The 13,521-nt window shown below is 34.5% G+C and overlaps 1 protein-coding gene across 1 annotated transcript in view; it reads left to right on the plus strand.

The window, feature by feature from the left end:
* The window catches only part of LOC125058323 (spondin-2), a 30,680-nt gene extending 19,307 nt beyond the window's left edge, over nucleotides 1-11,373 (plus strand). Inside the window, exons 3-8 of the mRNA XM_047662391.1 lie at nucleotides 1,123-1,322; nucleotides 4,019-4,123; nucleotides 4,793-4,972; nucleotides 7,207-7,424; nucleotides 8,365-8,546; nucleotides 9,078-11,373. Coding sequence (XP_047518347.1) covers nucleotides 1,123-1,322; nucleotides 4,019-4,123; nucleotides 4,793-4,972; nucleotides 7,207-7,424; nucleotides 8,365-8,546; nucleotides 9,078-9,289 — 1,097 coding nt within the window. The 3' untranslated portion in view covers nucleotides 9,290-11,373. The remainder of the gene's footprint in view (nucleotides 1-1,122; nucleotides 1,323-4,018; nucleotides 4,124-4,792; nucleotides 4,973-7,206; nucleotides 7,425-8,364; nucleotides 8,547-9,077) is intronic.
* Nucleotides 11,374-13,521: the final 2,148 nt, after the last annotated feature.

Here is a 13,521-nt window from a genome sequence, read left to right on the forward strand (position 1 = left end):
CTGCTTGTTTTTTGGTTACGATTACGATAACGGTTTCTTTCGAGATTTTTGTTGAGTCATCTATTATATCCTTATTAATTATAGATAGAATAGAATAATGGTGTAGTATATGCCTTCTGATAAGATTACTGATTTGTGAAAAAATTGTAATGTGCCCGACAAAAATGTTTTGGGAATAAATGTGGTCCTTCGGGGCCCCCTGAGAATGGGGGCACGTGTGCCCTTATGGTTGAAGTCGGTATTGACTGTTTCTTAACATTTTATAGTACCAAACTATGCTTTTGTGTTTAAAAACTTTTTAAACCTGTCTTTATTTATTAAGTTGAAGCTAAAATTAAACGATGAGGTACTGATTGGTACGAAAAGTTTCGTCTTGGAAAAAAATGAGACAAAATGCAGCTTTTTACAGGGTAGCTTAATGAACTTAAATTAAATCTTAGATGGACTGTGAAAGGCAAAAAAGGGTAACAAATTGCTTCGTAAACATAAAACTCTTGAAAAAATATAAACGGTATTTGTTGAGATCGGAGGAAAGTTTTAATCCGTTCCGGTCCCTGATCTTTTTGCCCGGGTGTTGATCTCCAAACTTTTTATACTATCGGGTTATTTTTCTTTAACTTTGAAGATATTTCATTACTTTTAGAATATACTTTGTTTTTGTTTTCGGACTTTTATTAATTTTCGTACAATCTTTTGTATAGATTTTTGTTTGATGGAATTCAAAACATCTCTCTCGATTATTTTTGTTTTATTAAAGATAATTTGAATTTTAATATCAAAATTATTTAGGTAATCTCCTTTCCTATCCTTGCGCTCTTAAATATAACAGCTAAACTAATGAATGAGATCAAAATTTTAAAATTGGTGTTAGAGTTTCCAATTTCAATTAATGTAAAGTTTGACCTGCTCAATCTTTAGGTTTCTGATCGAATAAATTAAATATATAACTATATGTATTTGAATTTTCTGTCCATATAATACATGAACGAAAACCGTGCCTGTATATGAAAAGATACTGAAAACAAATGAAGGCGATTCGAAAAGTGGAATAAAAAAACAAAAGACTGTCTTTTCCTATGTATATCCGGATTTATGTATAAATTTTATTATTTTTCTTTGCAGGGGTATCCCATAGCCGGTCATACGTCTTATTCCACTTGGGCAGAAGGGTATCACCAGCCATTAAGCAGTTTGCTGAGACTGGAAGATTGGACACTCTGGGATCTAGTCCTGGTACTCTGGACGTCTTCGGCGCACCGTCTATTGGTCAGGGTGCGGGGCGGAGTGAGTCTGAGTTCTTCGTCGACGGTAATCATTCTCGGGTAAGAAATGAGTTATTATATATACATATTATTGTAATAATATTTTCCGTACAACAAACATTATAGTTATGAAATATTGAATATATATATGATATATTTATTTATTAAAGTTTCAAAACCTATTTATATTCAACCCATTATAGTAAAACCTATTATAGCCAATACCCCATTCTACTTATGATACTTAAATACGGAAGTTGTTGAGTAGTATAAAATTGGTTTTGTTAAATATCGATATGTATATAAAACTAACTTTTTTATTCTACTATAATAAAAAAGTAAGTGGAATCTCTATAACTTGAAGTCGAAAAAAAATATTGCAATTCCCTTCCGTTGAACCCCTTAATACGCGGTATCTCGAATTATTCAGACTTAGTTACTCGAAGAAAATGTTATTTCCCTTCGAAGTACTGATAGTACATATTTAAACTCTATTACTCGAATTTAAAAAAGGAGACTCAGTAAGTCGTATTTGGTAAAATATAATGACGTCTATCTTGGAGTTCTCTGTGATAATAGCAGGGTTTGATACGAGAGTAACACACTTTTACTAGAAAATACTAAAAATTTTATAAGTTTTATATATTCATTATGGCATTATGAGTAAAAGTAACAATGAATAAAATAAATGTGCTTTAATTACCGGCCTACATGCCTAGAACCATTATCCCTGTCGTATTATCAACATCATTATTAACAACCAGCATTAATAAACCACAGTACAGCACGCCCATAAATATATGTACAGATAATTAAAATGTGAATGAAATCGTATCATTTCCATGAAACTGATAACGATAAACGAACAACAATGAACAACTGATACTTCGCAATTAAATTCTCGTTACATAAAGCCATCGTACTGGTCGAAAATATCGTTTTTCGGCACTAATTAATGTTCCCGAATGCAAACAATAATTACGCGTCAGTAAAAAAAACAGCACTCCATTGAAATGGAGCGGTAATAAAAGGGAAAATTTATCGCGATCGCAGCCATTTTATTGCCAGTTAAGACTAATTTTTGTTGTTTACTGTTTCATTGCGTTTTTTTGCTCGAGTTCATTTGTCAACATGATGGTTGGAAAATTAACGATATCGCTGTTCGTAATGGCTTTCTGATAAAAAGATGATTTATGTATTTAATGTTAAGTATTTGAACATTGACAGTTGACATTCTAACGTATATTAGCAGACGAAGTTATGGAGTAAACAAATAATCAAAATAACTAGCAGTACCACAAACAGTAGAAAATAATTGCGATAACAGATTATATAATTTGTTAATGGCTTTCTGATAAAAAGATGATTTATGTATTTAATGTTAAGTATTTGAACATTGACAGTTGACATTCAAACATATATTAGCAGACGAAGTTATGCAGTAAACAAATAAGCAAAATAACTAGCAGAACCACAAACAGTAGAAAATAATTGGGATAATAGATTATATAACTTGGATCTATTATACAGATTAAAGACATGTCTATATATAGTGTTATTCGATTCTTTTAACGAAAGTACTGTTTTGTTTGTTTTTGTTAAAGTCTAGACAAATCAGTATTTTTTAAACATTGAAATTAGGATTTCATTAAACTTACGTAAAAATACTAATTATCCATAAATCGTTAAGACAATATTCTAAATATTCGTAAGAATCGTAAATTTTTTTCATCCTATGACGTTTCAGTCTCTTATAATGTAGTGTTGATAAATGTTCACATTATATTTGCGCTCGACATATTAATTAGATTTTAGGGAGAAATGACCACTTGAAATACTGGTTCAACCTCTAAGTATTAAAATTCTTTTCGTTCGAAGAAATTAAGAATGAACGAGGCGGAGCAAATGCTTGAAATATCACTTCAAAGAGATGTCATTCCTGTCAAGAACATAAGCTGTAATAAAAACAAAATAAGCTTCGCCTTACTGAAGTATAATGAGAAAAGTGATTTAGCATTTCTATTCAACGGTCATAAAAAGTTTCTGATGAAACCGGAATGATTTAATGAAATTGTTTTTAAACTGAAGCAAATTATTTTTATAACAATTCTTCAAATATATCATACAGCTATTATGCCAATTTTATGGAAAGTAACAAATTTTGTTTTTGTTGATATTTTTACACGCTTTATATTATATAGCTTCACCTGTATGTATGTAACCGACTCCTTCGGACTCGATTTTGACCCACTTTTAACGGACAGATTTAATTCAAACTTTGCGCACCTGTCAAAGATCGACAACAATGCAATAATCCGAAAAAAAATGAAAAAAACTTAACTAAAAAATAAAAAATAAATAATAGTTTAAAAAACACGCTTTTAATGCACATCAAACTAAAAAGTGAAAAATAATTCTGTGCCATATTTTTCGTCTATCGAGCAACCCACGCTTTTTCACAATAATACCAGTATTTTTTGTTCATTACCATTTTCAGCCTATATTAGGAATTATTTTTCACTTTTTAGTTTGATGTGCTTTAAAATCGTGTTTTTTAGTTTTTTTTAAACTATTATTTATTTACTACCCATACTATCTTTTTATCGTCGAATACCTAACAATCTAATCTGGTATAGGTATAATGCCGAGTGTCTTTTTTTTCGTTCCCTTGATCTCTCGCTTACCCAGTATTGACTGTATATATATGCATTAATACTATAAGTAAAAAGTTAATTTAATATATTATCTTTATACAGGTGTCAGTGATGGCCAAAATGATACCATCCCCAGATTGGTTTATCGGAGTGGATAGTTTTGATCTGTGCGTCGACGGAAACTGGCTGGACAGCATTACAATTGAGGTATTATTTGAAGTAAAGTGCATTATTTGAGTTGAAAATAAATTAGGGTAAAATTCTCCAAATTAAGGTTCTTTTTCCAATCGCGGCTTGCCCATGAATATGTATTTCTTTTTTGTACATTTAAATCGACATGTACCAACCATGGCGAGGAAACGAGCATGACATAAATCATAGACGATGTGTGGCAGATAACTCACCTTACTATGAAACAAGCCCTGTCTGCCAAAACAAAATACACATTAAATTCGTATAACAATACATTTTTTTTTTATATAACACCTGGTGATACCCGCCGCCCATGAACACTCTTATAGCCAGAAGGCTCGCAAGTGTGTTGGCGGCCATTTAAGAATTGGTACGCTCTTTTCTTGACTCTAAGTCGTATTGGTTCGGAATTACTTCAATGGGCAGCTGGACATAGTGGTGGTGCGCGGCAAAGATGGACCTCGAGATTTTACAGGTGGTATTTCGTATTCTGCCTAGACGTCTGATGATCTAAATCAATGCGGTAGAAGATGCCGAGAGAACCGTCTCTACGCAACGCCTAGGGATCAAGGCGCGGAAAGTAACTGGTCGTCGACGATTCAACAATTATCTTAACATAAACCTTTCCTTTATGTATCCTTATATTATTATTATATTATTCCTATATGTTTTCCTGTGGACTAGGTTGACCCACTGGACGCGGGCACAGACAACGGCTTCACATTCACAGCACCGAACTGGCCGACGGCACCGCAAGGTGTGGCGTATCGAATCACGTCCCGTTACCCCTCTCATCCTGCGGGTTCATTCTTCTACCCGCATTTGAGAAGACTACCGCCTATAGCCACGTTTCAATTCATTAAAGTAAGTTCATTCGTATTGTGTGTAAATGAAAATATAGATTATACAGTTCTGGACACATCTATTGGCCCACCTTGCATTTTCAGTTTCTTTTGGTCCTACCTAAAAATTTATATTAAGTCGAGTTAAAAGTTTTTATGCAGTTTTGAACCTGATACATTTTACCATCTTTTTTGATCGAATTGTTTTAAATTTGAATTTAGAATACCACACTACATGGAGATACGCCTAACAAGTCGGGTATGCGCCTTGATGAAGTCAGTTGATTTTTGAATAAAAAACGTGTTTTATCAAATAAAGGTTTAATTTAATAACCCGTGTTGCCTCCATGGGCATCTACGACAGCTCTCATACGATTAGGCATAGAGTTTATCAACCGCTCTATGAAATTTTGAGGGATCATCTCCCATTCCTCTTCTATGGCAGTTTTCAATTCCTGCATCGTCTGGGCAACTGGCTGACGAGCCCTAACACGTCTTTTTAGCTCATCCCACATGTGCTCAATGGGGTTCATATCTGGGCTTCTGGCTGGCCAGTCCATAACTGCGAAGTTCACATCCCGAAGATATTCTCCGACGATGCCGGCCGTATGGGCTCTTGCATTATCATGCATAAAAAGAAATTTGGGCCCACATAGTCCGCGTATGGCATCACGTGAGGTTCTAAGCACTCAAGAATGTACCTTTCAGCATTTAATGTTGGCAGCCGTCGTCCCGTAACTACCTCAAGTTGAGTTTTGCCGCTCGCGGATATACCGCCCCAGACAGTCCATGAGCCATCGCCATAAGCCTCCCTCTTTTCAAAGCAGCATTGTGCAAAACGCTCTCCCTTACGTCGGTAGACCTTCTTCCTTCCATCTTTGCCATGTAACGCAATTTTAGACTCATCAGAAAAGAGTACACCGTTCCAATGCTGCTGAGTCCAATTTAAGTGTGAGCGCGCGAATTGAAGGCGCGCTATTCGGTGGGCTCGCGTTAGTTTTGGGCCATTAGCTGGCTTGTGTGGTACCATATAGCGTTCTTTTAATCTTCTCCGAACAGTTCGAGCGCTCACATTTACTCCATCGAAGTCGCGAAGTTGGTTTTGTATCTCAATGGAGGTAAGGTGACGATTTCTCAAGCTGGTCGTCACGATGAATCGATCCTGCCTTTCAGTTGTGACCCGAAATCGTGGCCTTCCTTGGCGACGAACAAAGCCGCCAGTCTCTTGGTATCTCCGATAAACGTTTCGGACCGCAGATCGACTTAAATTAAGTTGATCACTCACATTTCTTTGGCTGTGTCCGGCCCGGCTTGGGCGGCGACTTCAGGCGAAGTATCCATAGATTATTGATAGAACCTCATCTTAATGTTAAGAATAAGTAATGTTTGTTGCAAAACCAAAGAGAAAAATCACACTTTCAAGAATTAAATCCAACTAAACCAATAAAAGCAAGTTTTCTTAGTATTCGATTGTTTGATATCAATTAGCAGACTCCAAATTGTCTTTTGTTTCTTTAAATTCTGTGTTCGAAATTCAAAAAAAATATATTGAATGCAATTATGAATGTGCCAGGTTCAAAACTGCATAAAAACTTTTTACTTGACCTAATATAAATTTTTAGGTAGGACCAAAAGAAACTGAAAATGCAAGGTGGGCTAATAGATGTGTCCAGAAGTGTATTTATAAATTGACTAAAAAGGTATTTGAGGATGGTTAAAAACTTGGTTGTATTAGAACTTGTTTTTGGCCGAAGCATTAACTATTACGGGTTGTTAATCATCTGCTTGACCTAAAAATGGCCGAGGGAAATGACGCCGGCAGGTGTCTGTCCAAGGTATTAAAATATACTTGTAGAACTTCCGTTTTAAGGTAGTTCGGTACATAACTCGCATGGAATACAATTTCAGATATTCTTATTCCTTTCAGTTTATTAGAGTTTAGTAGAGCCGCGCTGTTAAAAAGCTTAAATATATAATTCACTGGCTCTAATTGAATAAGACGCTTTACTTATGAAGGTATAGCGTTTTACATTATCTAAAGTAGGTTGCAGTTAGTTATTTTGGTTTTGGATAAATAAAGACAAGGGCAAGTTTCAGACCATAGAGACCAAAGAGAGGAAAGAAAAAAAACTTGCACGTCAAAGCGTATATAGCGCCCTTACTCTGTAACTTTAAATAGTGAGAGCAATACTGATAAATACAATAAAATAAATTTAATTAATTTCGTTTTTTATCTGTATTTTTATTCTATCATAGCTACGAGAATACGAACTCTCCGAAGTGTTCCACCGCGATAGTGACGACCGTAAATACGACGTTCTTCAATTGGATAAGCTAAGCCACAATAATATAGATGTGTTGGACGGCAATCGGGCCCTCTCTATAGCTGAAGAGGTAGAGAGAAATGAAGCACCCAGGATCTACTCTGAAGGTTCCATGACAACGCCAGATGGTGCATATTCTTATTATTCAATGTAAGCTAGTTTTTTTTTAATTTAGAACATCATAAGCATAAATCAATAAGTATGTGTCGGATAAGAGTTTTGAGCAGTGTTGGCCTAGTGGCTTCAGCGTGCGACTCTCATCCCTGAGGTCGTAGGTTAAATCCCCGGCTGTGCAGCAATGGACTTTATTTATATCTATATATAAGGAAAACATCGTGAGGAAATCGGCTTGCTATTGCTTGAGGAGACCCAAAAAGTCGAGAGCTTGCGTCAGGCGCAGAAGGCTGATCACCTACTTGCCTATAAGATTAACAAATGCTCATGAAACAGATACAGAAATCTGAGGCCCAGACCTAAAAAGGTTGTAGCGCCATTGATGCATTTTATTTTTTATGTGTCAGATAACTGCAGTATTAAAAAAAAATATAGTGAATATATTTTTCTGATGATCTTTTAGATCGTATAAAATTGGTTTGAATCCTGAAATTATCACTAAAATAATCTCATTGCTGCGATATAGTTACGGTCTTTAATTCAAAGTTGCACGGAATTAATCTGGAGTTAATTAGCTTTTCAATCTGATATCTCGATTCAGACGATGATAAGAGACTTTGTTGTCAACTGATTATAAACAGATAGCTTTAAAACTCTTAACTTTAACAACAAAATCGTTAGTTAAGTACATTAGTGGCAATGTAACTGTGAGGTAACGATACGGTTCTTCGGCGTTTTTCGTAATTACGGATTTTATTAAAAGTGTTTTTCTTTTGTCACATTGACGTATATACAAGTCTATTAGCCAGTGTAGGTTTTCAAAGACATAAGCATAGTTATTCCGAATTTAAAATAACTTTTAAATTGAAGAGACACAATTAAAAAAGAAAACAAAAAGTGTGACAGTCGTAAAACGTTTCAAAGTTAATGCGTCATATCGCACGTTCCAAATTTAAATTTTCTGTACGATTATTAGAATGAACAACACGTCCTCAACTGAGGAGCCAAGATCAGCAAATGAGGTGCCGACATCCGGGCCTACTGCCAGCGAGCGGTCAGCTTTACGCAGCTTAGCGAGGAGATATAGGGCACGTCGCCGCCGCAAGCTACGGGCTGATAATACAGATCCAGCAGAGAGGAGGAAGAGAAAAAGAGCTAGTAAGAAGATAAGAACATTAATTAATAGTATTTAATAATAATTCTATACTCACCTTATATGTGGGTCACGTGAAGGTATATTTTACTAAGTGCTGAATTATAAAAAAATATTGTTAAAGACTGGTTTAATCGTGACGTTTAGAAGAATTACTTTATCGTAAAGATACTTCAAAATCAAGGCCTAAAAACTGTTTCATATTACAACCCTTATAATTGTTAAATCTTAAATAGGGTCAAAAGTCTGGTCTTAATTACTAATTGCAAATTTCGTTAGGCACTGAGTATGATATAATGTTTTATTGATTTAAGGACTTACAAAATAGGTATGAATAATTGTATTGTAACAATATTTGTAACAGTAATGTTTCATGAGAAATTTAATTATATAAACTCCCTCGAATATAATTAACCCAGCTGTGTCGAGAGATATCCCATCTGTTTTGCCACTGCAATATACCTTATATAACTGTTTACTCTTCCCGAGCATAATTTTAATGCCAAGCACTTTAACATTAAGCTCCTTTTAATTAGGGTTGCTGGATTGTCGAGTGTCTGACTGGGGTCAGTGGAGTCCGTGCCGTAGTGACGGCGGCTGCGTGGGCTCGGCCCTACGTACCAGAAGAATAATAAGACGACAACGACCCGGTGGGAATCCTTGCCCGCCAACAACGCAATCCAGGTGGTGCGCAACCAACTGCACGGCGGCACACCCGCAGGAAGACTGGCGAAATAATCTCACGTAATTCCCCACTGTTCCATTTTTAAATTTATTTTTTAATCCCTTTTGTAAGTGGCCAGTTCTGTTTGCTTATTTTCTATCTGCGTTAGCTTCTGTACTGTCCGTCCAAAGATAATTTTATTTCTATTCCAAATTTGAGTTTTCTTTTCCGCTGTAAATTCGTGGAGTGTAAAAATATTAAAATCACTGTATTATAAATATAATAAGAGATGACTGTCGATGTTCTTTGTAGACTTTGTCGCTGTATCTATGAGAGCTTTTTCTGTTACTATCGTTTCATGTGTTAATACATAGGTTAAGTTGACATAATCATATTTATTATGTAAGAAATCCTCATGTTACCCACCACAGTCTTTCATACTTATTTTTTCATGAAATTTAAACTCTATATTGATAAAGTGTACTATTATTAAATATGGACTACTCAGATACTGTTTCGCTTGGTACAAATTACAATTACCTATAATCGTAAAATTATATAGCAAGTCTGTTTCCTTTAAGGCGCACTGCACTAGATTTTATACCTAATAGTATTCATTACAAGCAGATGCGTTTATCAATTACCTATGCTACACATTAGATATTAAGTGTTGCTATATGAAGGAAATAACCTCGTTTGCCTTTTCATAATTAGAAATAGCTAGGATCAGCGACGTCAATATTCCGCAAATGGTTAGTCAATTAGTATTTTGATAGTTGTCTTAAAATAAAATACATATCGCTTATCTCCTTTGTGACAGTATTTCAATAAAATTGTAGTTGTTTATATGTGGGGATTTACTAGCAAATGTCAGAATGAATTGCAGCTTTTCGGTGAAATATGTCAAGTATCGCGTAGTAAATATCCATATTTGCATTTTTATTTTCAGAAATAATCCGTTAAACTAAATATATAATAAGTTAAATGGATGGTTGAAATGTTTGATAAGCGTTTATGTTGATAGACGATTTTGTTGATTTTGGCGAATCTAAATCCATGTTTTTGATACGGGCCTCATACTTAGAGATAATTCTCTGATACAATAGCATAGTTACAGTTACCGGCAAACTTCTTGAGCATTAAACAAGAGGGTAGGGGAAAGTTTGAGCATTGCGGGACACAAACGTCAACTGATTTACCAATCACGCAATCGACACGTCACTCTCCCGCCGCCAGGCAAGGACCCCTGTTCAAGATGTTTGCCGGTATCTGTACGTGAGCGGCTGTCAAACCCGGTTATTCTATCGTGTGCGCAATGAACGCTAGAATGAAACATCACAAGATATATATATCACCACTTGCAAACAAAAAATATTATCAATGTGACAGATGTAAATCTTGATTAAATAGTGTAAGAAGAATTAAAATGTGAAAATATTTCAATGTAATTTTGGTTTATTTTAAGTTTTTATTATCTCAAATTATGGAAAGGAACGTGTTTAATTGGCAAAGGCAAGGCATATCCACTTTTACATCACAAAGCTAAATAATAAACTGTGAATTTTAGCTGAAAGTAAACCGAATACAATGAATAATAAGCAGAACTTTCGAGTACTTTGTTAGTTTAACCCCTACATTAGCGTAAAATACTCCAAAGATGCAGCTTTTATTTTTAATACATTTAAATGTTAAGTAGATAAGTTTATATCTAGAGTAAGTTACAAATTACAAAGCCTTCTGTGAAATATATTTAGATTCTGATAAGAGGTTGCAGTTTAAATAGAAAATGTTACATAGGTCTTTTGTCAAATAAATCAATAATTGAACTCATATAACCCAACGTATCTAATATTGTTTATATGTGACCAGTGTGAACGTAGCAACTAGTTCAAACACTTCGTTTGTTCCAAATGCAGCCTACTTCACTGCGGTCATGCAGTTCTAGTATTTATATTTCAAAAAAACTATATTTATGCCAAAGAAATTAGGACGTAGATGATCATCAGGTATAATATTGATTTAGTATTTATTTAACTGAACGATTGGTTTTAAAGTATCAAAATCATCTAGAGCCAAAACTTGTTAAAACTAGTGTAATGATTACTGAGTATGTGTATTTTTTACAATGTAAATTATTCTGATTTCGATAATAAAATATCATAAATGCAGTTGAGTTTTATTTAAAAAACTACTAATAATGTTTCGTACAATATTTATATTTCTTCCGACAAGAATTGAATTTTTGGTTGAAAACTTAAAAAGTTTTTGTAGGTAGTGGTTATACTTGCTTGACGATTAAACAATAGCAAAACGATGTTAGTACAAACGTGCAAATTTTGTAAAATGAATTACCGTTATGGTTATTATAAATATTTCAGATACATTAAAGTACTTATTACTTGGTTATGTCTGTATTCCATTTTCAAAAAGGTATGATTCTCAATTAGTGGGAATCTCTTTTATGTAGGTCATTTACTCGAAGATGCCTAGACTGGCGTTGAAGACTCAGCTAAAATACCCTTTTTTTTTTCTTTTTTTTTTGATATCCGAGGTGGAAATGCATTTGCGCATCCCCTGAATAGGGGTATTTGGGACTCGACCCACGCCAAAATCTTTGCTATTCAGAGACTGGGTGAGCAATACCCACTAAAACCACCTCGAGTAGTTCCGACAAAGCCGCGTTACACAGGCTCCGGGGTCGCTGTCACATTCTACCGGGACCTCAACGGCCAGCTAATATACCCACGAATGCGCTTATATAAGTAAATATTTTATATTTTTGCTAGTGGCTCGTGATGCTATTACAACTATTTGATTAAACTTGACTTATAATGGAGACTATAGATAGCCCACGTTAGTCTTTTTAGTGCATTCCTTTCCAAATAAAATAATGATTTATTTAACATGTGAACGAAATGAAATTTAAATGAAGTTTATATGCCTAGCGTCTCGCTTTATGTTTCTGCCATCATCCCACGCATATTGGCCGAGACAGCACATCATTCAAATTAGTACGCTTTTGTAATTTTGCAGTCAAAATGTAACACAATTTAATTTTACTCTCTAGAGGCATTTTTCACCCCGTGACCCAACGTAAATTGTGTCATAACGACATCAGGAGTGAACTTTTTATGGTGGGAATTATAAAAGGGTTTATGGATGTTTTTTAATGAGTTTCAATGAAGTTTGGATTAGTTTTTTAATGTTGTACGTGAACTTTTTAACAGTATTTTACTCCCTGGAGGTATTGTAGTTTATGTAAATGGGACAGATAGTTTAATCTGGCTATTTGTGTTGTAATTCTAGGTATACAAAATACCACACCAGGGTTTATAATGGTATATTGCAAGTAATTTACATACATAATGTGAAGATTAGAACGCGATGGTCACGCATTATTAAAAGTATCGGATTAAACGCCTTCGTACATCAGTTGAACTTGCAAGCCCTTTGGCAATGTGAGTGTCTATGTGTATATCACTTAACATCAGGTGAGCCTCCTGCCCATTTGCCAGATATATATAATAATATATAGGCACTTAGTCAGTTCTACAAAAACCTTACTAACGGGTTGACAGACTGTAACTTTAAACTTAAAACATAGCTATTTTTAACACTAGCCCAAAACTTATTTTCCTTCGATCTACCCATTTTTGTATGGGTATTGTATTGGTTTATTGTTTGTTTATAAAATGTATAAATAACATTCAAAAACCATTGCTAAAGATTTATTATTCACTTCGTTACTGCTTTGATAGAATCTTTAATTTCCTACGTTTCAGTTGGTGTCAAATCTATAAAGGTTGTATTGAATTCGACTGGGCGAAATAGGATGCAGCGAATGCTCTTATATTTTCAAACAGAAACCAATAACTCCTCTGTGAATCTAACGTATTTAATTATGTAAAAGTACTTGATTAAATGGTTAAGAGGTAAGGACGTAATTTTTCCAATTAAGGCATACAACGCTTTGGTCTTTTCGACTTAATCGGATATTTGATATAATAGTAGTCAAAAACACACAATCGAACTAATGACCGAAATAAAAATACGTCTAATTACTTATCTCTTCCTTATAGTGTGTTTAATAATAATTGTAAGTGATAACTACCACTATACCTATAATTTAAGTGTAATACGGCATGCAAGCTTATAAGGAAAACAGTGGTGGAGTGTTTTTTTTTTGCATCAACAAAATGGCCTTTACCATCACACAACTAGTTATTAGGGATCTCGATATAAGTAACAGCTAAATAAAGCTTTTTTCCAAACGCATTTAAATATATGTACTAGACATGTAAATGCGAGAGAAGTTA

The sequence above is a fragment of the Pieris napi genome, chromosome 2, assembly GCF_905475465.1.
Source record: "Pieris napi chromosome 2, ilPieNapi1.2, whole genome shotgun sequence".
Taxonomy (NCBI): domain Eukaryota; kingdom Metazoa; phylum Arthropoda; class Insecta; order Lepidoptera; family Pieridae; genus Pieris; species Pieris napi.